At 35.4% G+C, this 24908-nt stretch overlaps 1 protein-coding gene across 1 annotated transcript in view; it reads left to right on the top strand.

The window, feature by feature from the left end:
• LOC136032086 (succinate dehydrogenase [ubiquinone] flavoprotein subunit, mitochondrial-like) overlaps positions 1-24908 on the top strand; it is a 29307-nt gene that overhangs the window by 1124 nt on the left and 3275 nt on the right. The window contains exons 2-10 of the mRNA XM_065712221.1: positions 2812-3029; positions 7025-7219; positions 8787-8979; positions 10074-10212; positions 12026-12255; positions 15267-15401; positions 17452-17649; positions 21017-21209; positions 24203-24345. Coding sequence (XP_065568293.1) covers positions 2812-3029; positions 7025-7219; positions 8787-8979; positions 10074-10212; positions 12026-12255; positions 15267-15401; positions 17452-17649; positions 21017-21209; positions 24203-24345 — 1644 coding nt within the window. The remainder of the gene's footprint in view (positions 1-2811; positions 3030-7024; positions 7220-8786; positions 8980-10073; positions 10213-12025; positions 12256-15266; positions 15402-17451; positions 17650-21016; positions 21210-24202; positions 24346-24908) is intronic.

Here is a 24908-nt window from a genome sequence, read left to right as displayed (position 1 = left end):
TCATGTTGGTAACCATCTTAGTGGCACGACACTGGACATCCTCAAGCAACTTCCTATCTTTTTTGAAGAAAGGGGCTGTCAATGACATTCCAACCTCCAGGCGTGGATGTACAAGCGCCTTATATAACTTCATAAGAACTCTAGGGTGTTGGCTGGAAATGGTTCTTTTTATGATACTGAGGGTTTTATTTGCAGAAGATGAAACAGACTTAGCATGGCTGCTAAACTTTAATTGGTGATCTACAATAACCCCAAGATCTCTTTCATCAGAAACAGCAGAAAGGAAGTTGTCTTGAAGGAAATACTTATGATGCTTGTTGTTTTTGCCAAAATGAATTACATGGCATTTGTCAACATTGAAAGTCAGAAGCCACATGTTAGCCCATCTTACTAGACTATCAAGATCTGTTTGAATTGATTGCTGGTCAGAGGGAGTTGCTGCTTTTCCAACTAGTTTTGAGTCATCAGTGTAAAGGGTAATAAGATTTGAAAGAAGGGTGGGTAATTCGTTAATATAGAAGTTGAAAAGTGTTGGTCCAAGAATAGTGCCCTGGGGCACGCCACTTAATACAGTTGTGGGAGAAGAGAAATGAGGAGTTCCTTGCAAATCAAAAACTCTGACACTCTGTGATCTTTCAGAAAGGAAGCCCATAATCCACTGTACAACACCTTCGTTGACACCTGCAGCCCTCAATTTGATTATGAGGAATTCATGACAAACTTTGTTGAATGCTTTGGACAGATCAAGAAGAATCATGTCGACAGGAAAACCCTCATCAAGCAGTTTAGTCACTAATTCATATGTTAAGAAATCAATTCTTAATTCAAAATATGCAGAATAATCCTAGTTAATATATTTTGCAGTAGGAGAACCTTTATCTTCACTTCTTTCCTTTTTTATTGCAGTTTTTCTAAAGAATTCATGAATGTCTTGAACCTAGGCCTAAATATTAACAGAGTATATACCCTCACCTGCCTAATGTGCAAATATATACCCAGATTGCATTCTGAATCTAAATATAACCTTCATTTGCATCACAAATGAACCCCACCACTAAATATATCCAAATCAGGGTATATGTTTGTACATCATGCGGGTGGGGGTATTTACTTATATCAACAGCAACTTATTCTGGGCAGTCTGCTTTCTTTAATTCTCTGTTGTAGTTTCCATAATATTTTTTACTAAAGTATTATACTATCATCATAGTTTAGTATATTTCATTACAACAAACCTAACTTCACTTCTTGAGTGTGGTCAGTGTAATGCATGAGTACCAGGCCCTGGCTCATCCCTGAAAGGTTCATTCACCTACCTCAATTATTTTCAAAGAGAATATAATAGCCATCACCTAGGATTTTATACTAAATTTATCTATTGAATTTAGAATAATAGATATTTTGCTCCCTTGGAAAACAGGTTAGTTAGGTAGATAGGACTTCCAGGAATAGATTCAGAACCATTTAAGAAACAGATACATTTGAAAACCAGGTGCATTCACCATAGTCTGTGTCAGAAATTGCCTTTGGGGGTACAGGTAAAAATGTTACCATATTTTAGAAAAAACTAAAAACAAGTCACAAAGGGTAATAGTATTCAGGAAAGCATTAACAAGGAATGAATATGCAAATATATTTTCCAAATGAGAAGTGAAAAGTAATTTAAAGCCTCCTTCTTGAGATATTTAATTGCAAATTCTGAAATTAGATTTTTTTTAATTATCCTATTTATTGCTTGGCCAAAAAAGATTACCGTTCTGGGACTACAAAACACTACATGCCATTATACAAAAAGAAAGATAATGATTTATGCCAAAATTATTTTGACTCACAAGTGTCAACAGCATTTCCATATTGTTGATTTTTGTTATGTAATCAAGAGTAGTCATTAATTATTTTGTCAATTATTCTTGAATCAAAATTACATTATATCAAATGTGTTGGAGGGGATAAGTGAGTTATTATATTCAGTATTAGAGGCTAAAGTACTGAGGCATCTTATTTTCATTCCTTTTTTTTGCTTGCTATATGGGGTTTTACTACCTGTATTGAATTTGAAAAATAGTATTTTTTTTTCCTTGCTTTAGTTTGAATCTACTGTTCTTTAACCTTAAGTCTAAAAAAATAGATATTTTGGTTACAGTTTAAAGAAAATAATTTTATTTTCAAATTAGGAAACATATTTATTATATCTTTAAAACGTATAAATCAAAATTTAGGAAAGGTTCAAGGTTCAAAATACCTCCTTTGGGTCTTGTTTGTAATGTAGAATATTTCTGGATGTCAAATTTTTTCAATGAAAGGAAGGGTGAAAGTCCAAGCAGCTTTATTTCTTTTTACTTATACCACTCATAGATCCCTATTTTACTCATTAAAACTCATCAAAAAGTTAATAAATTCTATAACATTGTTATACTTTATTCCATTCTTTGAGTACTAAGAAAGTTTTTTTTTTTTTTTTTAATGAAACATCACTGACTGAAAAAAAAATTCTTTAAGGGTAAATCCTAGTTGATAATACAGGTAACCACATAGAAATATCAGGACCAAAATTCAGATTCTTAAGTTATCTTGAACTTGACCAAAAAGCCCTCAAAATGTAACAAGCATAAAACTAGTCTTGTACCTGGAACACAAAAAGTGAGGTCTATATGCTAGGGCTAAGGCCTAAGCAAGAAGAGAAGAGCTAGGTAAAGAGCTTGACAAATTTTAACTTGAAAGGTTTCTTTCATCAACACATATTGTAAACCATAACAATTTTTCATTTCTAGAATCAAATAAGACCGAATCTAATTATGTTTTGACTTTCAGTCAAAAAGAGACTACACAATAATCGATCACACTTATGATGCAGTGGTTGTTGGTGCAGGAGGTGCAGGTCTTCGAGCTGCATTTGGTCTAGTACAAGAAGGATTTAAAACAGCAGTTGTTACAAAATTGTTTCCAACTCGTTCTCATACTGTTGCTGCACAAGGAGGTATCAATGCTGCCCTTGGAAATATGGAAAGTGATGATTGGAGGTGGCATATGTAAGTAGTTTCATGTGAAAGGGATTTTCTTTTGAATTTCTTCTTTAGGTTTGTCTTAATGTTATTCTGATTCAAGAATTGAAAAAGATTGAATGATTAAAGAGAATCAAGAACTGCTGGAAAATAGAGAAAAATTAGATGAGCTAGATGAAGGAGGTCATTCCAGAAGACTGGCAAAGAGGAATCATCATCCCCTTATGGAAGAGGAAAGGCAGGCTAAGTGACTGTGCAAAGTACCAGGGAATAACTCTTCTCTCAGTACCTGGTAAACTCTTCTCAATGGTACTTTTGGATTGTTGCTGAAACATTATATGCCAAATCTGAAGACCAGAACAAGCTGGTTGTTGAACAAGCAATGCCAGAGGGATTGATCATTGAGCAAATATTTACAGTCCACAAAATAGTCAAGAAAACCAGAGAGTTTTGACAGAAAGTATTTATCACGTTTGTTGACTTCTGAGCTGCTTTTGATTTAGTCAACTGGAATGCCTTGTAGATCATCTTGAAGTCCATTGGCCTGCCAGATAAATACCACAGACTCTTTGAAACACTCCATCACAAAACAGAAAGCTGAGTCCATGTAAAGAGCCAACAAAACCTATTCTTCCTAATTTATACAGGGGTTTGGCAAGGTTGTGCTGTTGCGCCTGAACTGTTCAAAGTCATGGCAAAGACAACATCAAGGCTTGGATTTGGACTTAATTTTGGCAATCACATCCTTTTGGGTCCTGACTTTGCCAACAAACTGGCCCTAATGGTGGAATCCATGGGCCAGCTGGTGGAAGCACTTCACATCCTACAAAAAGAAGCTGTAAAAGTAAGACTACAGGTAAACTTTTTGAATTAAAATTGAATAAAAATTTTGGGCATCAAGTCATGGTTAATTGTAGAAAAAACCAAGATAGTTCAATTTAGTGAGAGGTAATTTTGACATTCCCCCCTCCCCCTTATTAGGATTGTATAGAAATGATGTTAGTTCATTAGTTGATAGATATGTCTATCTATTTTCCATCCATGCATCATTCCTAGGGCAGCAGAACTAAGTTAGATATTCATAGAGCTAATATAGTCATAGAACCTCTGGTTTTCCAAGTGTTTTGTTAAATGGCATGGGTAAATGGTGGGAGTAAGTGTGCCTCTCTTATTGGTCCAGTACTTGTTTGTTATCTTTTAGCAAGTGATGCCTGCTTAGAGTCTCAGGCAGGTTGACCAAGAATTTGAAATTGACATAGGACCATTAGATTGCCTGGAATGAGAGGTAAACAAGGCATCCCTACCTGTGGTCATAGGCAGGCTGAATCAAGAATTGACCCAGGACCATTATTTTGCATGGAATGACGGGCAAACAAGCATCTTAAGTCAAAATTGGGCCATTCTGCAATGAGTGTCAGGCAAGGCGATTGATTCAATTGATAAACTTAGACAATTGCACTAAATAAAAGTTAATTTATTGTTAGTTGACTGGAATTGAAGGGGGGAATAAGCATCCAAAGCCTAAAAGGGCCTCCTGTCTGCCTGGAATGTTAGGCAAATGAACCCAATTGTAACCTAAGACAGTTGGGTTAACAAAAAATGAATGAAATGTTGGTTGACCAATATTTAGTTGACTGTTCGTGTCTTTGATTTGACTGTCTAGGCTTGTCACAAGCTCAGGTAGTTTTACCAACAAAAATGCCCAGATAGTCAGTAAAATGGTATTACATCATACTAGGCAGTTGCAGAAAAAAAAATTATTGGGACAAAACCAAGATTATGGATGTTGATCTATTCTCTAGCATTGCCAACCCTCCTGTGGCCCTGGACCAAAAAACTACTGTCAGCGTGGTCCAGCAGTTCACGTACTTGAGCTCTGTCATTGCTGCTGACAATTCCCTCCTCCCTGAACTATAAGCAAGAGTAGCCAAGGCATCTGCTGCCATGGGGAGGTTAAATTGTCACTTTTGGCAGAAACCAAGTATTAGTCAAAACATGAAGCTGGGAATCTTCAACACCCTGGTTGGGTCTGTGATTCTTCATGGAACAGAAACCTGGCTGGCCCCAATCACAGCTCTCAAGACGGTAAACATATTCCAGACGAAAAGCCATAGGAGGATAGAAGGCCTGAGATTGTCCAACTTTGTCAGCAACAGGAAGTAACCACAGACAACATAGCAGATGCTGTTTTCCATCCAATTTGCAGAGTGCACTCTATGATGGTACAGTCATCTCCTTAGAATGCCATCACACCTACCTTCGAAAATCCTGCTTGACTTTAACCCCACAGAAGCTGGCTGGAAACAACCCCACAGAAGACCAAAACACTGATGGTCTGATAGTCTTTTAAAATACTTGAAACTGGAAGACATAAATGTCCACTACGCGCCAGCATTAGCTGCTGATCGCACCAGTTGGACGAAGCTGACATCACTCTCTAATGCCCGACAGGAGACATAAGTCAAGATGAAAGGGAAGAGACTGAAAGCTGAAACCCTATTAGCAGCAAATAAACAGTAGGTTAAAATGAGCTGATTTGCCAAAAATGCTTGGTACAATTCATCATAAAAGCTAAACTGGATTAATGGGTAGTTAGTATTCATTTTTTTATATTTTGTATAAATTAATAACGATTCACAATTTTTGGGGTTTACACAATTCTAAAGGTTATTGGATGTAGTCATTTAGAAAAAGCCTAACTTTTCCAATATCTTATTCTGTTTGCATGGTTCTTTCTGAAAGCCTTTCCTTCTCTTTAAAAAGAAGAAAAACCTATCACAGTTTTTTTGCATGATATGAGATAAATAGGCTTTGAGAAGCACTACTGTTTAGATTTATTTCAGGGTTTACAAAGAAGCTTTGCTAAATGGTTTTTCAGCTCTGTCTTTATTTTCATGTAAACTGTTTTCTTTTTGAAAGGGATGTACAAAATTGGTGAAAAATACAGGGAAACCTGAAGGGGGTGCTGGAAGCCATCAAAGGATTTCTGCACTCACTGCTGCAGTTTCAAATTTAAACTGTCTCATTTGCATATCCGATTGTGATTGTATCCGGCCAGTTTATAGTGTGAGCACTGTGTTGATTCTCTAACACTGTGATCGTAGACTAAATATTTATTTACTGTGGGTTTGTCTGATTTCACCATAATTGCTGAACTTATTTGTGCATTGTGAAAACTAAATTTTTTGTGATCCAAAAGTGTCAAAATAGTGGGTGTTTTCAATTATTCTATCGATTTTGAATTGTACATATATTTTAAAATACTAAAAACATTGAATATAAGGCCCCATCTATTGAATAATTCTTAAGAAATTTATTCAGACTTGTGATATAATGTTAAAGTAACAGCCCAACCTTTTTATGCAGTTGTAAAAATTTCTGATAATTGAGGGGTGTGGGATAAGTGCATTTTCCCCCCATTATCTAGAGGAGGGGGATTAGTTTTTTTTCAATGAAAATATCAAACAGGGCATTTTTCAATGGAAATACATCCAAAAAAGGGGTCTTCCAAAACTGTAAGGGGGATATAGGCTACTTGCCCCCAATTGACCTCTCTGCATTATGTTTTGTACAGGATTAGCGTTGTAAGCAAATGAGTTGGTGAAATCATTTAAAGTGGTTAATTTAAACATGAAAAAGCTTCACTCTTTTGTTGCAATTAGTTGTTTATATGTCTGTTAAAATAGATAGGGACGAAAAAATTTTATTTATGGGAAGATCGCAAACATTTTGTATAAGAATATTAAGGCTTGTAATTGAGTTACTTCAAAGTTATAATGTCCTATCTCTATCCATCTTCAAAACTTAAAACTGCTGCCCAAAATCATAATATGCTTCAAACAACATTGTGTTGAGCAATAGGAAGTTACAGGGTTGCATTAAAAAAAAAAAAGACATTTAGTGATGTCTCTTGTTTAACCAGTGGATTCAGGATGTTTTGAATTCGACTTATTGGTTTTGTTGGAAATGTGTTTATCATTAACGTCCAAATCCAACTATTATTATTTATGCTTTAATTTTAGGTATGACACCGTCAAGGGTTCTGATTGGCTTGGGGATCAGGATGCCATTCATTACATGACAAGAGAAGCACCAGAAGCTGTTGTTGAGTTAGAGAATTATGGTATGCCATTCAGTCGAACTTCAGATGGCAAGATCTACCAGAGAGCTTTTGGTGGACAGTCCTACAATTTTGGAAAGGGGGGCCAGGCACACAGGTATATAAATTCTTCTCTTTTTCTTTTTTATTCCATTTAAACACCATATGGCGACCTGACATTGAAAACAGCCTATTCTGTAAGAAACCAAAATTATACAGGTTTGTCATTTAGTAAAATCTTTCCCACTCTTTCAAATCCTCAAAATGGGGACTGTACAATCCTTAATTCCTTAGCAGTAGAAAATTCAGTTCCATCCTAATCGACCACTTTTCCTAACAGGGAAATAATCCTATCCTGCTTATCTGTTTTCACTATCATTAGCAACTGAAGAAAAAAATTAAGCAGCTAGAATTTCATTAACTAGACTTGAAGCTTAGAAACAGGAGTGTTCCAAATCTTTGATGGCCTTTTACTCACAATGGGCTTTCTGCCAGAAGGACATTTTTGCCCTTTGGTCTTGATATAGGAGGAGTTACTTCTAAAAGAAACACATATTGTTTGCTAACAAATAATGACAACAAGCAAAAAAGAAACAGCTATGTATGGGGTTTATGTTCTAATGAACCTCTGGTATGTCTCCTGAGTTTGACAATAAACTAGTTAGTGTGTGCAAAAAAGTTTTGACATCAGCCAAGACCTGACCATTTCCAGCAATCAAATTTTACACAACACGTATTTGGTTCTCTCTTTCTACCTCATGTTTTCTGCTTTATTATTCTCTTCTAATTTACAGAATTAGTCATGATGAGAACAACCAGTAGAGTAATTAAAATAGAAGTTGCAATAAAAAAGCTTTCCCTAGAGGCTTTTAGAATAATTTACCTTCGAAAGAAGATGTACAAAAAAGTGGGTACTTCTATCCTAGCATACAATCTCAAACTTACAATTTATATAACCATTGAAAAAGATTCCATTAACTTGAGTCATTGTATTTTCTTAGAAATAGTTTAAGACACGTTAAAGGAAAATTTCAAATAATTATCTATAAATCATTTTCCTAATATCTTGTATTTTGCTCTGAAAATAGGACTAATATGAAACACCCTAAGTATTTTTTAGGAATAAAATAGGCTGAAAATGACAATGGAGAAGGTCTTAATTAGCATGAAGATTTAGATTACAGCACACATCTTGAAAGTGATGATGGTGACCGATTGACTACTCTACTTTATTTTCTATTTCTCAGTTGGGTTTCAAGGTGCTTTAGGTGTTTTGGTTTCCCTGAAACACATTTCAGTTCCTTTTCTTCCTTGCAAATAAGACTGAAATTTGTGGCTTTTATGCATAAATAATTTTTTCCTTTACTTGAAAGCCTTAGTAAAACCGTCATTACATAAAAAAAAAAATCCAAAATGACAACCCAAGAGTCATTTTTCTGTGTTTATTTTTATGTTATGGGTTGAAGTGTTCATTTTAAAGTAGTTATCCCTTAAAATCTAAATTTTGTAAGTTGAAACCTTTTGCTTTTATCTGGTAGAGAAGAGCAAACTGCCTGCAAAATTATTTGTACTCAATTAATTTTTTATGGTTAATAAATATAAATTTAAAGTCAATTTTCTTAAGGTACTATAGTTTTATGGTTGTTTTTGGTTATTCTGATTTCCTATTCGCACTTCAAATTCAGGTGCTGCTGCGTGGCTGATAGAACTGGTCATTCCCTATTGCATACTTTGTATGGACAATCTTTACGATACGATTGTAACTACTTCGTCGAATATTTTGCCTTGGATCTCTTGATGGAGGAGGGAGAATGCAGGGGTATTATTGCCATGTGTCTTGAAGACGGGTCCCTTCATCGATTTAGAGCAAAAAATACGGTTAGTAATTTTTTTAATGAATATATGTTATAAAAATGATAATATAGTAAAAAAAAGACATCGCACTAGTTTCAACTGGTGAAAGAGCAAAAAGTAATTTTAAAAAATAAAGAAATTATATTGTACTTGTCAACATTCAAAAGGATCATTTGAGGACAAAGTTGGAAGCTAATGCTGGGCTCCCATGGTGTCAATAAAGTCAGTAAACTTTTTCGCAAAGTGTATACCCAAAAGTTTCTTCTGCTCATACACGAATTTCACCTTTTCGACGTTAAAGTGATCTTGCTTTTTTCGGTTATATTAATATTGGTTAAACTTAGCTGACTTTCTTGAAAAGTCAAAATAAATTTTAATTACTTCCGAATTCAGTCAAGTAGACAAGGTCATATGAAGAAAACGATTTATTCACTTTGTCGACAATTATTCTCACTCTATAGATGTAGTGGGAGTCCCATGTGAGGAATCTTAGTTTCAAAACTTAATTTGTCTTAATTTTTTTTTAAGATATTTTTGTTTAAGATATTTTTGTTTAAGATATTATATTTTTTGTTTTTGTTTTAATCGGGACTACCACTAACTTAATAATCCATCGCGATATGTAAATTCTCCAAAATCAATAAAAGCTTTTCACGTCAGAGTACCGTCTTCATTTGGCCCTTTCCATTAAAGCTATCAAAATTTTTTTAGCTTTTTGAGATATATACAATGGATATTTTATTTGACAATAATTTCCTATGAGGTGGATTCTAAAAATTTTGATCTTTGAAGGTATGGGTAGGACAATTTCGCCATTATTTTATTTGGCTTCTGACCTTTAGATTTAATGTTCCAATGATTAATTGCTCTTTGTGCTAGCTGATGGCCTATGATAGGTCAATGATATAACCACATTTTAGTTAATGGTAGAAATAAGTCACAAAGAGTAACAAGATCCTTGAAAAAGTTCGCAAAGAATCTTTGTATATGTAAATATATTTTTCAAACGAGAAGTCAAAAGTTATTTGAAGCCTCCTTCTTGAGATATTTCACAGTAAACTTTGAAAAGATAAATACGTTCGTTGCTTTTTTTTGTAAAAAGTGAATTTAAATTGCAGGTCCTTGCAACTGGTGGTTACGGACGAGCTTATTTCTCCTGCACATCTGCTCACACGTGCACTGGGGATGGTATGGCCATGGCTACTCGCGCTGGAATCCCGAGCCAGGATCTCGAATTTGTACAGTTCCATCCAACAGGTATCTAAAATACAATTTTCAATTAAAGCTGGTTTAATTATAATTATTGCACTTCTTTTCTTGCTCTCAGACATGTATACTCTTATTGTTCATTTTATTTTCTCATATCATAATAATTCGAGGGAGAACCAACAAGAGCCCTGACGGCTTGGAGTGAAAATCCCACTTCTAATGTTCTTTCATATGAAAAACGAAACGTGGATGTTGGATCTGAGCCTCAGACCCGAGGACCTTTCCTTCATGCCCTCTACTTGGGGCTCTTTCCACAAGATATAGAGCGAGTTGTTGTCTCCGCTCTTCTTTGAAATCTAAAAAGCTTCCCATGATAATCAATAGAGTGTGATTAAGTATAAAGGCAGTGAATGTATATGTGTCAAATAGCCTTTTAGTATGAAATTTTCTTTTCTCTTGTGGCAAGATTTACTGCGTCATAAGTGGCTTGATGACATGTTGCAAATTTCGGCTTCGGCCATTTTTTAACTCAAAGGAGTAAAAACAAAAATAAGTATTGTATCTAAGTATTCTGTGGGGCTTTAGACTCTGTGTTGAAGCGTTCTAGTTGCAATTGCATAAGTTCGACATTTTTTCTTTTTTTTTAATATATAAGTTTATACCTAAAAAGAGGTTTGACGTTAAGAATTCAAATATTGCAATTAAAGAGGTGGTCTTTTCGTTGTTTGGTTAGTAAATATTGTTTAAAAAAATATTAAGCTGGATATTTTATTTTTAAGTGTGTCTTAAGAAGAAAATCTTTGAAAAATGATCTGCCAATTTCTGAGAACCTCAGTGTGTCCCTTATTTCTAACATTTTTGCCTGCTTTTGCTTTTTTTTTGTATATGACTGTCTGGTGGTATTCTTGACAAATAATTTGTCGTTATGGGATTGTGTTGATCAACATTCGTGTTGTCTTGGTCAACAACGGAAGTATAGCTAAGAGTCATTAGAGGATAAAACTAATAAATAATTCAAATATTTGTTTGGTGATTATTTTTTGCGTTGAATGTAAGGTTCATGTGGTTTTGAATGGTCATAGACATGGTAAGCTTCGGAGCTTACTATGCATTAATGACAGAAAATTTAACTGGAAATACTTCAGTTTCAAGAAATTATCTTGTTGCTTATCTTTTGTTTACCAACAAATTCATCCAAACATATGCCTTTTTTTGCTCATTCCTTCATTATAATTTGGTTTAATGATGGGAGATTTTATTGTCTCTCATTTTAATATTTTGTTGCATAATATTTTTTCATACAAATTTTGTTACTTGGCGCCCCTTGCCAATATCAAACTTATAGATTTTAAGTTTGACCTGTCCTTAAATTCTATATTTTTATTGAAACCGGGTTCTTCCTAACTTCGGTATCTTCGTCACACATGTGTCGTTTATTTATCTCCTATTGATGTTTTTATGTCTGAGATACTAACTTGCCAAATCGATTACCCTCATAATACAAGCTACAAAGAAAGTTGAAAGAAATGATGCTGTAACGCTTGAGAATGGTTTGCACATAACCATGCCCAAAGCGAAAGGGTGCATACTTCTTTTGCAAAATCGATTCGAAAGTGAGTAAATCACCTGATCGCTTCTCCAGAGGCGTACTTACTGCTTAGGAAGTCGGTCATAAATGGGACAAAGTAAGTTCAAGTACTTCTAGCTCGAAACTACCTTACTTAATTTTATATACTGTACACCAGCTTAAGCCACGTTATTTCTGATTCTACCGCATTTTTTTCCTGTGCAAAATATCGAAGGAGGAAACTTTTTTCACTTAAGCTTTCGTGTTTACTAAAACCGTTTAATTGATAAATAGGAATCTATGGTGCTGGTTGTCTTATCACCGAAGGTTGCAGAGGTGAAGGTGGATTTTTAGTAAATTCTGAAGGGGAACGATTTATGGAGAGATATGCTCCTGTAGCCAAGGATTTGGCTTCGCGTGATGTTGTATCAAGATCCATGACTCTTGAAATTCTGGAGGGCCGTGGATGTGGACCAGAAAAGGATCACGTCTACCTTCAATTGCATCACCTTCCACCTGAGCAGGTAAAGTATTTAATTTTCTTTTCTACCATCATCAAGCAACTACTGTACTGGTGTTATTTCTATTATAGCTATTATGAATAGTTCTAGTTCAAATAGTTTAGTCTATCTTAACTTTTATATTCTTGTGAAAAAATCGATTGCGGTTTCAACCACTAAATATATGCGCAAAGAAGATAAGGAGGGGGTCTTGTCCCTAATATTGTTCTGCAGGTCTTCCTCAGTAAATTTAAACCTGAAAATAGTGGGTGGTTTTGGACTACTCCCACCCGAAAAAAATCCTCTGACTGGGCTGTTCGTATATATCTAATATGCAAAACGAAATATTAATTCCTGCTTAACGGCCACACCGAAAAGTTAGGAATTGTTTGAAGGGTTGTGAAAAACACTAATTAAATAAAAATAAAATAAATAATCCACATTTAACCTCTCAATCAGCAATAATTTAATTATCATAATTATCATAATTTTATCCCAAAAATTTTATCCAAAAAAAAGCTTTATGAGTCTTCTGAATCTACTGCTCTTTAGGGGTTTCCCCAGGCCACTCAGTGTGTCCTCAGGAGGCGATAGGGGAACGCCCTACAGATATGTAGGGTACCTCCACAGAAGGCACGGACCAAGGGGGGACCTTGTCCCTAGGGGTCCATAATAGAAACCGGGGCACCCTCGCCCGGGGCCATAAATACAGGTGGAGGAGGAAGAAGGACCCTCAAATGTGCACTCAACAGGACCTAGCGGCGTGTCCACACGTCCCATTAGTTACAAATTCTCCCAGTAACGGGTTAAATTGCATGGTGACGCAGAATACCGTCGTGGGAGGATCCTCTATAGGAGGACAACTGTGGCAGGGCGCAAGATATAGATCTATGGACAATGTCCTCTGCAAAAGGGCTATCCCAACCCTTTTGGGATACTTGCAAGACTGGGGACCTTGCGGTCAACTCTATTCCCATTTGAGGAATGGCACCTCTCGAGGAAATTGTAGCCTAGTAAACGACACAGCATTTGCAAGGGATTCTGATTAATGGATAATTCTTCTGGGCTTTGTCTGTTTTGACGGGCGTTTTCGGGCTGAAAAACATCTTCGTAGCTAATTTATCTACTATGGGCTGCCTCCCCGTAGTAGCATAATATTTGTAGACGTGAATATATAATTAGTTGGAGGTAATAGGCTTGTCTGTGCAGACTAGACTGTCTGTGCAGGAGTTTGACTCTTGTTCATAGAAGAGCATCGCCAAGTGCTGAAACCATGTGTGACGAAGATGAGTCCAGGATTGCACAAAGCCTCCATTCGTAGTGGAGGTCTCAGGGACTTCTTGCTGTCTTTGTTCTAAGCCGGCTTAAGCGCTTCGGTGTAGACTTAAGAAGATATGTTGATCCTCGTCCTGAAGTGGTATTTGGGATCATTGCTTTTCCTGAGGCCAAAATGATTTCAATGATTTAAATAACATGAAAATCGGACATTGTTTTCCAGTGAAATTGTCTACGGATTGTTCTGGTTACCCGGCTGACTGATCGTATTTCAAACAGTAGGTTGTACCAAAAGTGTGGTTCATTTCCGCTTTCTAGGGCTACAGTGAAAGAAAGGTTGAGATGGCTAGGGCACGTTCTGCGGAGGAAGGATGACAGATTGCCGAAGATTGTCCTTTTTGGCCAACCATCTAGGGCTAAAAAGAAAGCACGTCGTCCTCGTCTGCGGTAGGAGGATGTCATAAAGAAAGATTTAAAGGAAATGGGAACTTCTTGGGAGGGTGTAAATAAGGAGGCTTTGAATGAATTGGGATGAAGAAGGAGCGTGCGTACCTGTGTTGGCCTCAGGCGGCTTGGTGCTGCTGTGAATTGTTAGTAGTAGTAGTATTTTTGAGCCAGATGGTTCTCGCCTTTGATCTGTCAATGAAGCAAAGAAAACTTCAGCCGGGCTGAAACAACTTATGAGATACTAATCTATACAGAAAACCGAGTATTATAATCTTGGGCCAAAGCACTGTGGTTTGCTAAACTATAGAAATGTATGAGGTGTGTACCATTTTTTAGCCGAAAAATACGCTAAAATGTGTAAACATTTCGTAGTCTGGAAACTGGCTGTACCTTTGCACACTCGTATGCTTTCTGGACCAAATTCTGGAGTTGTAGACCAGCCAACAACCGAACTTCTTCTTTTTTTCTTTTTTTAAACATACGGAAAATTGACAATTAGGAATTTTAACAATCGTTTCATGTACTGCTTCCCGTGTTCAGCGCAAAAAATTGCGCTGAACACTTACAAATAAAAAACACAAAATTACAAAAATTACGAAATTTACAAATAAAGCTGGTAAATTGTGTGTTCGATAGGATGTAAACTCTTTCTTAAAGATTTCCTGTCTGTTTATTGAATAATAATGCCGGTTTTTTTTTTCGAAGTAGATCAAGATCAAAAAGAGAGGAAAAAACGAAGGATTTTAGGGTAATTAGTGCCAGACTCTTGTTGGGATTTGACCCCTAACCTGTCTTGCTAGGGAAATAATGTTTGGTACATCCAGTGGTTATCAGAAGACAGCTATGCAGCTTTAATTATCTACAAGACTTTCCTAGGAAGTATCGATTATTTAGTTGTATTATTTATGTCATTTTTTTGTGAAAAAGTCTGTGTGCAACAATGCAACTTCAATTTTTCTTTATGATCAGTTTAGGAGTAAATTCAACTTGTTCAAATTTTGTTGTGCTAGCCAGCTTTTTTATTGCCCTATTTCACCGAAGCTAATGTCAATAACAGTGTTACGATTGAAAAGAAAAGTAGTCATTGGTTAAAACAAGAAAAATATAAATCAAGCCTGTAATGGTTTTATAAGAGCTACTATTTATGTTGAACTAAATATTTGCAATTGAAAATCTGTATTGTAATATGAAAAATAGTTGTCTCGCTATTCTGAAGATTTGGTATTTTTGTGTTGTGACTCTTCTTAAATATATACGTTATAGCCTTTAAAAAGTTTTTTCTCAAAATGTCCTATTCATATTTTGTTTTCCAGCTTGCCACAAGACTACCAGGTATTTCTGAGACAGCAATGATTTTCGCCGGTGTAGATGTCACCAGGGAGCCAATCCCAGTGCTACCAACTGTTCATTATAACATGGGTGGAACTCCCACTAACTACAAGGGCCAGGTAATTATTTTTTTCCTTTTCATAAAACTGCTTGATAATCTGTTGTAGAATTGTTATAAGTTGTCGTAAAAGTTCTTGAAACGATGTAAATAGGGTTAGAGTCTTATCTGTAATTAATGTTGCCATTATTGCAAACCGACAAAAGTCTCTTACTTGCCTCGAAAAAAAAGAAGTAAAATCTGGTTGTTGGTAGCTGCAGTCATTCAGAAAAAAGCCAAAAAAGGAAGCATTGAAAACCAGGCAACCCTATAAAAGTGGCGTTCATCTTGGGTTTTCTTTGGTTTTTTCTTCTTAAACTTTTTTTATTAGTATGATGTTACCTTTTTTGTGAATGAACATGGTTAAAATAAAGCTGACATGCCCTGGATTTTTATTTCTTTTACTCTGCAGTTATTTTATTATATCATTTTTTATAGCAGGAAGTTTAAAATAGTATCTGATTTTAGTTTTTAATCTGAACATTTCTGATTAAAGGAAATTCAGTTAGCGCAGTGAATTGCCTGGACATCTTTTTGTTTTCTAGATTTTAGGATGTCCAAATTGCCTTACAGAAATATGTTACTGAGACCGTACAAAGCTTTAACCCAATTATTTTAAATAATAAAGGAGAAAAATTATAAGTTTAAGAGGGAATAACATTGTTTGGTCTTAATCTTTTTTATCTGGATGCGTTATATCTTTGCATCCTCTTTTCCTCTCGTCGTCTCAGGTTGGGTTTGGCGTCCCACAATTCCAGGGCCAGATCTGGTCTTATTGTTTTATGGCCTTACTGTTGCTATTGTAAAGCATATACCAATAGTTTGTTGTCGTCTATGTCATCCCGAATCTTTCTATTTCTAGGAATACGTCAAAAGATTTAAAGACATTAGTTTCTTTCGGTGTTAACTATAACCTCGGCAGTACTGCCAGAACGGAGCCTGAAATCCGTGTCAAATTGGTTAGCTCCTCCGAGGGAATAATTCATGGTCCGATGCTTGTCTGTCCTTAAATATTGCTAAGTCAAGTATTCTCGCGAATTTCCCAGGCTTGCCCTAAACTATCTGAAATTCATTTTTCAATGGCCCCTTCTGTTAGATCTAGTTACCATTATGACCAGTTCCTAGGTATTCTTCTTGATGGGGATATCTTCTTCTGTCATCAGGTTAATATAATTAAAATGAAGATATCGAGGAATCGTGGAATTCCGAGGTAGCTCACGCATATCCTGGGTTGATTCTATTGATGTTGTATCATCGGTTAATTGAGTCTTATGTTTCTTATTGCGTAACTATATGCACTGCAACTTTTTCTTCCTTGCTGATATGACCTTTAAGGTATTTGATGTAGTGACAGACCTTTTCGTTGATGAATATTTCTTTTAACAAACTGTTACTTGATTCAACATCTCTTCATATTCTTGCATGTTCGTCTTTCGTTTTTCTTCATTTACGGGGCATTCTTCCTGCGACCCTTTCTTCTTTATTTTCTCTGTATTACATGCCATAGAGCCTTGTGATGGGTAAGTGGGGAATTTACTTTTTTTGAAATAATTTTTTGATTAGATCTATCTATCTATTTCTAAATTGTAATCATTTAAAAAATAGTCTGGAAAATATTTCAGTTTCTATTTGGAACATTGCAACAATGACACACGGTAATGAGTTCATGTCCACGAAGACTTGAGCCGAAATTAACATACCAACATTGCAAAAACCTCCCTTGTGAAGTTTATTTAACACGTTTTAACGGTTTCTTCTATTCTTTTCTTTTTGAATTGCTCCCAAAAACTAACATAAATCTATGTGTTCTTAACTCGAAAGTCCTAACCAGAAACAAAAAGAAAATTTGTGACCTTGGAACAGACTTGCAAGGGGTTGCTGGAAAATTCTAATTTCCGTTTAATTTATGGCTGATCTGGGTTGACATTTACTTTTGAATTAGTTGCACTATTGCTGAATACCACGAAATTAAAACGAAAATTTATTTATTTGTTACCTTCCAAATCGTTTATTGTATAATTCCACAAGCATGAAGTGCTTGCATAATTATAATTTCACTCACATAATTTCAGGTAATCACTCATGAAAACGGTGAAGATGTAATTATTCCTGGTCTGTATGCAGCTGGGGAAGCTGCTTGTGCCTCTGTCCACGGCGCCAACAGGCTCGGTGCTAACTCTCTTCTTGATCTTGTTGTTTTTGGTAGAGCCTGCGCAAAGACGATTGCAGAGGAAAATAAGCCAGGCGAGAAAATTGGTGAATTGAAAGCCGTGAGTCTTTAATCTTTTTTTCCCTATATTTTATAATTCTGATAATAACTAATTAACTGTTAGTATATGTGATAGTCTCCTGTGAGACTGCAAGAGTCATCTTATAGGCAAACAACAACAGGTAAGACAATGAGGAATTAATATAACAGTGATATTTTTCATTCCTAAATAAATATTTCGGCTCTATTTCCAAGGGCCGTCCTCGGCAAAGTACATTAAAAATAAATTAAGGCCCAATAAAATGGGTGATCATTCAAACAAAAATTGAAACGTCACTTCAATTGAAGTTCAACCAGGACTGAAGAAAAACGTCACAAAACAAGGCAATTTATTCAGGTGAAAACAAGTAAAAAGCACCTTTTTAATGCTATTCTTGCTTTTTGGCAGCTAACCTAAAAGGTCTTTTTGATACAGGTTTATTGGCATTAGATACCGGTTTTGTTAAGTAATTTGTAAAATCATTTTTAATTATATTTGCATATAACACGTTGATTGAATACTCCCCCAAATCCCTATTTAAAGAAATATTATTATTGAACTTAAGTTTAATTTCTAGTGCCTCTAGAACAACTTGTTTTATAACTAAATCGCTACTAATGAGGGAGGTGTTTTCATTAATTATTGCATGGAATTGTTTTTTTCAAAAATATGGCTTCTTAGAGCAGAATCAAAAGAATTAGGCACATTACTAGAATTTAAAGCCCCTGGTTATATCATCCTTATGTTGTCGCATGCGTTTTTCTAAATTTTGGTGGTTTCTACCCATATAAAAATTACCTTAGTCGCAAGGTATTTGACACACCCTTCTTTGACGAATGACTTGGGGCCTTTTTTTTTTACTAGAATTTAGGAAATTCATGATTTTAAAATTACTAGTAATGTCTACATACATATTTTGTTTACAAACTTTTTTTTTAATTTGGTAGTAATTTTTAGTATGTATAGTAAGTCGATAGCATTTAAAGATTTATCAGTGACTTCACATGGCAAGAGATCTTTGATTTTAAGAGAATATCTTTTTAGGCTACGGCTAATTATTATAATAAACAGGATGGGGCAACCATTTCCAAAACGTATCTTTGATAAAATTTAATTCTGCTGTGATACAAGGGGTGATTAGATTTAAAATGAAGATACGTGTTGTCTTGTCTAGGCTACCTTTAAATAGAAAATTTAGTTTATCACTGCTGCGAAGTTTTCATTATAATAATAAAAGGAATTAATAATTTCACTATATCATAAAAACAGCTTTTAAATTCTAACTAAGTGTAGGTGAGCCTCATTCATTTTTAATAATGAAGAAGACAAGGAGATTTTGAAGACTCAACCCCAAAAACGATCGAATTTGCTAAATAAAGTTCAAAATGAATGAACCTTGGGTATATTAATACTGATTAGGAATTTCAACGCAATCCCGCTTGATTAGAAAAGGAAAAAAAAACAATCTAATTCCGATTAATTTAACCTAGTTTATGTGTAACGTTTTCAAATAAAAAGGTTGTTGCTTTTTGTTGGAACCTCATATCAGTAGCTAACCATGAACACGCATCATAATGCAGCAGTTTTCTTGTTTTGTGTCAATGTGTGCTTGTCATGGTTGGATTACTTTTGAAAAACAGTTACTTTAGTTGTCTTATATACTTTTTTTTACAATAGCGTTTGTGTGTTTTTCTGACTTTTTGTGTTTTCTCTAGTTTGTGTCAGTTTTTTTAATCTATTTTTATTTAGTATTTTCTCTTTTTTCTTCATGTTGATAAGGGTCACCGGATATAAAGCCGAAATATTCGGCCATATTTTAGTTTTGATGTAACGATTTTTTTTTTAGATCACTGCCTTTATCAAAAGTTTTACTCGTTCAGTGCTATCATTCCATTTGACGGACCTTACAGTCTCCTATTGTATGCCTTGCAGCCTCACTAAATGTTTAAGTAACTTAATTTACTGGTCTATTTTCGAGGTTAGCGTCTACGAAGGGGGGTTGTTGGGATCAGAGAGATGTTTCAGGGAAAACAATTTTCATGGGATAATTTTTCAAATGTTCTTCGTGGAAAACCGGGGAAGGAGGGTGTCTTCCCTCCTCCCCTTTTGTAGGCTTCAAATGGATTTTTGCCTTTTTTTTCTTTTATTCTACCAGACATTTGCTCAGATACATGCTACCTATAGAAGTTAAAGTTATACATCGGTTGTTTGGAATTTCTGGATCAAGTGGCTTCTCGTTTTTGGAATGAAATAATATGCACACCTAATGTATTAAGAGTCGACATGACCTAAGTACGAGCTTTAATTCTCAAGAAATATCCATGTTTATATGGCGTTTTGTGTTTTTGATTTAGGGATAGGTCTCGAAATGCGTATTAAATTAATTAAATTCTGAGTACATAATAACGATTTTAGATATTTGAAAGTTATTATAGTCCAAAATTTGTATTAAAAGATTGCTTTCATTTTTAAATAAAATAAGGGCCTCAGAAAAAGAGTGCCCTTATAGACAATATAGCTTGTGATAAAATTTTTAAGTTCAGTGCAAATGTACGTTGCCAGTGATTAGTAAGCACAACTTTTAAAGACATCTGACATTTGACATTTGAGTACTTTTGAAAGATTCCAACTAGGAATGTGCTAGCTGTTGTTAAAAATAGCTAAGCCGAGTATTGATTGTGCAAAATTACTTGTGGGTAAGTTTATGTGACCAAGTTATATTATAGAAGCGAATTTTTTCCTTCTTTTCTTTTTTTCTATTTTATAATCTGTCTAAGAGAATGACGGAAATGGAAAAAAAGAAACGAGATCAGAAATTTGGTTTCTTTATAATGAGATTTATGAATGATTTTTTCTCACTATGTTTCTGTTTTTTAATTTTAGAGTATCAAAAACTGCTTTAGTCCACGAATTTTTGGCTCGCTCTTTGGATTCTTTTTTTCCATTGTGATACAATTATTACAGAATTATCCTGATGGAAAAGGGGCTAAACGGTCAGCATTATTGCAGAATTTTGCCAAGTGATAGGGTTTGTTGGAGGGAGGTGAAGATTTTTTGATAATGAATAACCATGTGTTTTAGTATTTGGATGGAATCTTTGATTAAACCTCCTGGAGAGGAGGGGAAAGAGGTGACAGGCCCCCTTGCCAGAATTATAAGATTTGAGTTTTTCTTTAAGCATTTTAATGGAAATTCCACCAAAAACTTCTTTGGCTAAAAATCCTCTACTTTTTGCTTGGAGCAAATTCAGGAAATATGCATATCCTTTTCTTCTTAGGATTTAGTGTTTAATCTGATTAGTATACTATTTAGTTTCTAGTTTAAATTGGATCCAATTGTCAACGTTTTAATTTCTTTGTCAAATTTTACATGTGATGATTCTTTTTAGAATGCCGGTGAGGAATCAATTGCCAATATTGATAAATTGCTGAGTTCCAAAGGATCCACAAGAACTTCTGATTTGAGGCTACAAATGCAAAAAACAATGCAAAATCATGCTGCTGTCTTCAGGACAGGCAAATCATTAGAAGAAGGCTGCAGAAAAATGTCAGCCATGTGGGATGGCTTGAACGATGTTAAAGGTAAATCCGCTATTTTAGCATAAACCTCCACAAGGCACAGCTCGCGTGCTAGATGTGGCCCACTTTTATGTGGCTGCAGTAAGTTATAAGTCATTTAACCTTTTTTTTTTCTTTTTTCATTTAAAAAAAAAGAGATTAAGACCCTAACTCCTTCAAACCGAATATTTTGCACTTTATTGGTTGATCTTAAACTCTACTACTATCTTATTAGGGTTACCGGAACTTGTGATTTTTGATTAAAAGTGTGATTTAACATACATTGCCCTGCTGATGCTCTCTTTGAGAGCGGCTAATGTCTTTCTTTGCTGAAAGCAAACGGCTTTCGGCAAGTATCTCATAAATGTGACTACCATTGCATCGTGTACGCCCGATAGGCCTGACATCGGCGATTTGTCCTTTCTTCATTTGCAAAGCTCGCATTTAGAGTGCAACTTTCGTTTTCAAAATTGCTTTATCTTGAATTACTACTACTACTAACAACTCATCGAAGCACCAAGTCGATTGAGGCCAACAGAGCTACGCAAGCTCCTCCTCCATCCCAAGCTATCCAATGTCTCCCTCTTTACATCCTCCCAGGAAGTTCCCATTTCCCTTTAATATTCGCTTACGACATCTTCCCACCCAAACCGAGGACGACCTGCTTTCTGTTAATTTTTAAACCTATTCTAGCACCCTGATCTCAGCAAAACATTTAAAAGTTCATTCAGTTTGCTCATACTTTCATCTAGGATGCTTAAATCATCAGCATAGTCTAAATCCATAAAGGTTTTGCTTCCCCACCCAAATCTGTGTGCTCTCCTTACCATTTCTGTGCTTCTTTAGCCAAAGTCCAACCAGGCTAATGCCATTATAATAACAACGCTCACTCTTATCGCCTTTCTTATACGGGGGTTCCATTAGGGTTTTCCTAAAATCGTTAGGTACTTATCTTCTTTCAAAAATCATTCATATTAATAAATAAGAATTATATATGACTTTTGTGTTATTACGAAGTTTAATTCGTTATTTTACTCCTGGAAACTTTTTGATAACGATTCGTGTTTGCCACTGTAACCGGCAACCTTGAAGTATCTCCCAAGTATAACTTAAAAAATATATCAGTCTGCGGTTGTCTTTTATGTTGACTTTAACGTTCACCATTGCACTAGGCAATATACCGACAGATAAGGATGGGCTGGGTGTTTATATCCTGCCTTCCTGTGTTTATATCCTGCCTTCACTAATTGAACAAGGACACTTTTGTTATCTCAAAGAGGAGATTAGAAGGGATGACGAATTGCCTTTACTTCCAAACATAGAGGGCCTTCCTCGCCGAACATACTGATAAGGATATAGAGCAATCCCAGCTGGCCCTGGTTGACCTAATTCAGTGACTTCCTTTGAGAGCAAAATGTTTTGCAGAGAGAAAACCCGGTCTAACCTTCATTGAGAAGGCAATGAGAGCAAAGCAAAAGGCTCCTAGTCGTCGGAGGCTATTCGAAAGTAAAAAGACAAAATAAAATGTGTACTTGAGAGTAAGAAGCAAAAAACGGCCAAGTAACTAGTTGTAATGTACGTGCTTCTCCACGGGAAATATAAAGAAAATTTATTAGCAGGATTCATTGGCCTTTGTTGAAATACCATAGGGAATTCTTAGAGAGCGTCGTTATCTCAGAATCCTTGAATGTTTTTACCATTTCATCTTTTGAAGTAAAGACCCATATACTAAGGTAATGGCTTTTGTACAGCCATTGCTCAGTTTTCTAACTGAAGAAATCAAGTGATGGCTAAGATAGTTGGCCCAATTAATTGCAATAAATGAAGGAATTGGTCAAACTCTGATCTGAGACTATGCACACTGTAATCTCCTACCTCAAAGAGGTATAATTGGGCCTTTTGGGGTTTGGGCCAAAATTTGTTTATAAGCCGTTGGCTGGGCCCAATGTTTTTTCGTATTTATTAACAGATAAGTTAAAAGATCACTTTGTTGGATGATTAGTTGAAAAATGCCTTACATCTTCAAAAGCTGACATTATATTTGTAAAATGAGTAAGCAATCAAATGATCCCGTGCTTATCCTTAGCAAGAATGGTAGTAACTCCTTAAAGGGACTGTGGTCGAAGGTAGATAACATATATCTCACATTAGTTCTGGGGTCTTTTCCTTTGTGTCCAGGGTCTTGATACCCCAAACTGCTAACTGGGGTCAACTACAGCAGTACTAGCTCACTCGATAGGGTCAAACACCCGTATGATACTCTCTAAGCGGGGTCCTAAATGGCACTCTTGTGTTTCTTACGGACCAAGTGAATATACATCGATTTAATGAAGCAAATTGAATAAAAAGAAAGTCTACTGTTTAGAATAAGTTGACACAAATGGTTATAATTCATTTGTGTTTATTTTCACTAAATTGAAGGTAAAATAATTGCATCTCCCTTGTTGTATATCACTATCACAAAGGTGCTCAGTGTCTAAACTTTATGTTTGGAATGAGTACTTTTTTCTGAAAATCCTCTGAGGTTGACCCTTAAACTTCTTTGGAAGGATTCTCCCAATTGCTTGTTCTCTCTTTTATAAAGTACATTTCCTTGGTAACGCACACTTATTTACGTATGAATGGCCATTCAGGTTAGTTTTATTCTATTTCTAAGCAAAGAAACAGTTATTGTTCTCAGTTTTTTCACTTTTCAGTATGGTTAATGTTTGCCCCTTAATTTCACGATATCAGTCCTATAGTGTTGAAATGAGCCGAGTTTCCTAAAGAAACGTTGAAAATACAATTTTGATAAGCAGAGGGAACGATAAAAAAAAGCTTTGATAAAGGAACGAGCTGGACCAGTTTCTTAATATGAATGATGAATCATTACCGAATCACATGGTTCGTAAGTTTTTTCAATAATGTCTAATTTGTTCCCTAACTTCAAATATTGGTAGAGTTTGATGGTTCAATATAAGGTCTTTTCATCACCATAATTACCACGTAATTTTTCCATTTTTTTATTATTATTTTAGTTGAGGATAAGGGTCTTGTGTGGAATACAGATTTAGTTGAAACCCTGGAGCTTCAAAATCTGATGGTGAACGCCATACAGACAATTTATTCAGCAGAAGCAAGGAAAGAATCCCGTGGAGCCCATGCTCGTGATGACTTTCAGGTAAAATAGAAATAACAGTAATACTTTGCGCTTTATTTATGTATCAATCTTTTTATGAGTTTTATGAATATAGATTTTTTTTTTTTCAAAAGGAAGCTAATAGTAGAATATTTCTTTCGTTGAAACGGTTTTATCTGCCAATGAGTAAAATTTGTAGTTTGTTTCAATAGAACTAACTCTGAAGGCTTATGTAAAATCGCTCTTTCTCTCTCTTTCCTTTCCTTCCTCTTCTCTCCCTCTCTTTTTCTCCTCTTTGCTTCCCCTCACCCTTTTTCTTTCCCTTTTTTCTTTGTCTCTCTCTTTCTTCTTCCCTCTCCCTTTCTTTGTTTTTGCTTTTTATCCCTCCCTTTAACTCGCTCTATCTCTCTCCCTCTCTATTCCTCTCCCTGTCCTTATCTCTTACTCTCTGTCTTTTGCACCCTCTCTTTCTTTCTCTCTCTCTCTGTCTTTTACGTTCTCTTCCTTTCTTTCTCTCTCTCTCTTGGTTGCATCCTTTCCAAAGATGTCTTGTCTAAGAGCTTCTTCAGCTGGAACATAAAAGGGGTTAAAAAAAATGTTTTTAG

The sequence above is a fragment of the Artemia franciscana genome, chromosome 10, assembly GCF_032884065.1.
Source record: "Artemia franciscana chromosome 10, ASM3288406v1, whole genome shotgun sequence".
Taxonomy (NCBI): domain Eukaryota; kingdom Metazoa; phylum Arthropoda; class Branchiopoda; order Anostraca; family Artemiidae; genus Artemia; species Artemia franciscana.
This window is presented reverse-complemented; position numbering and strand designations above follow the sequence as displayed.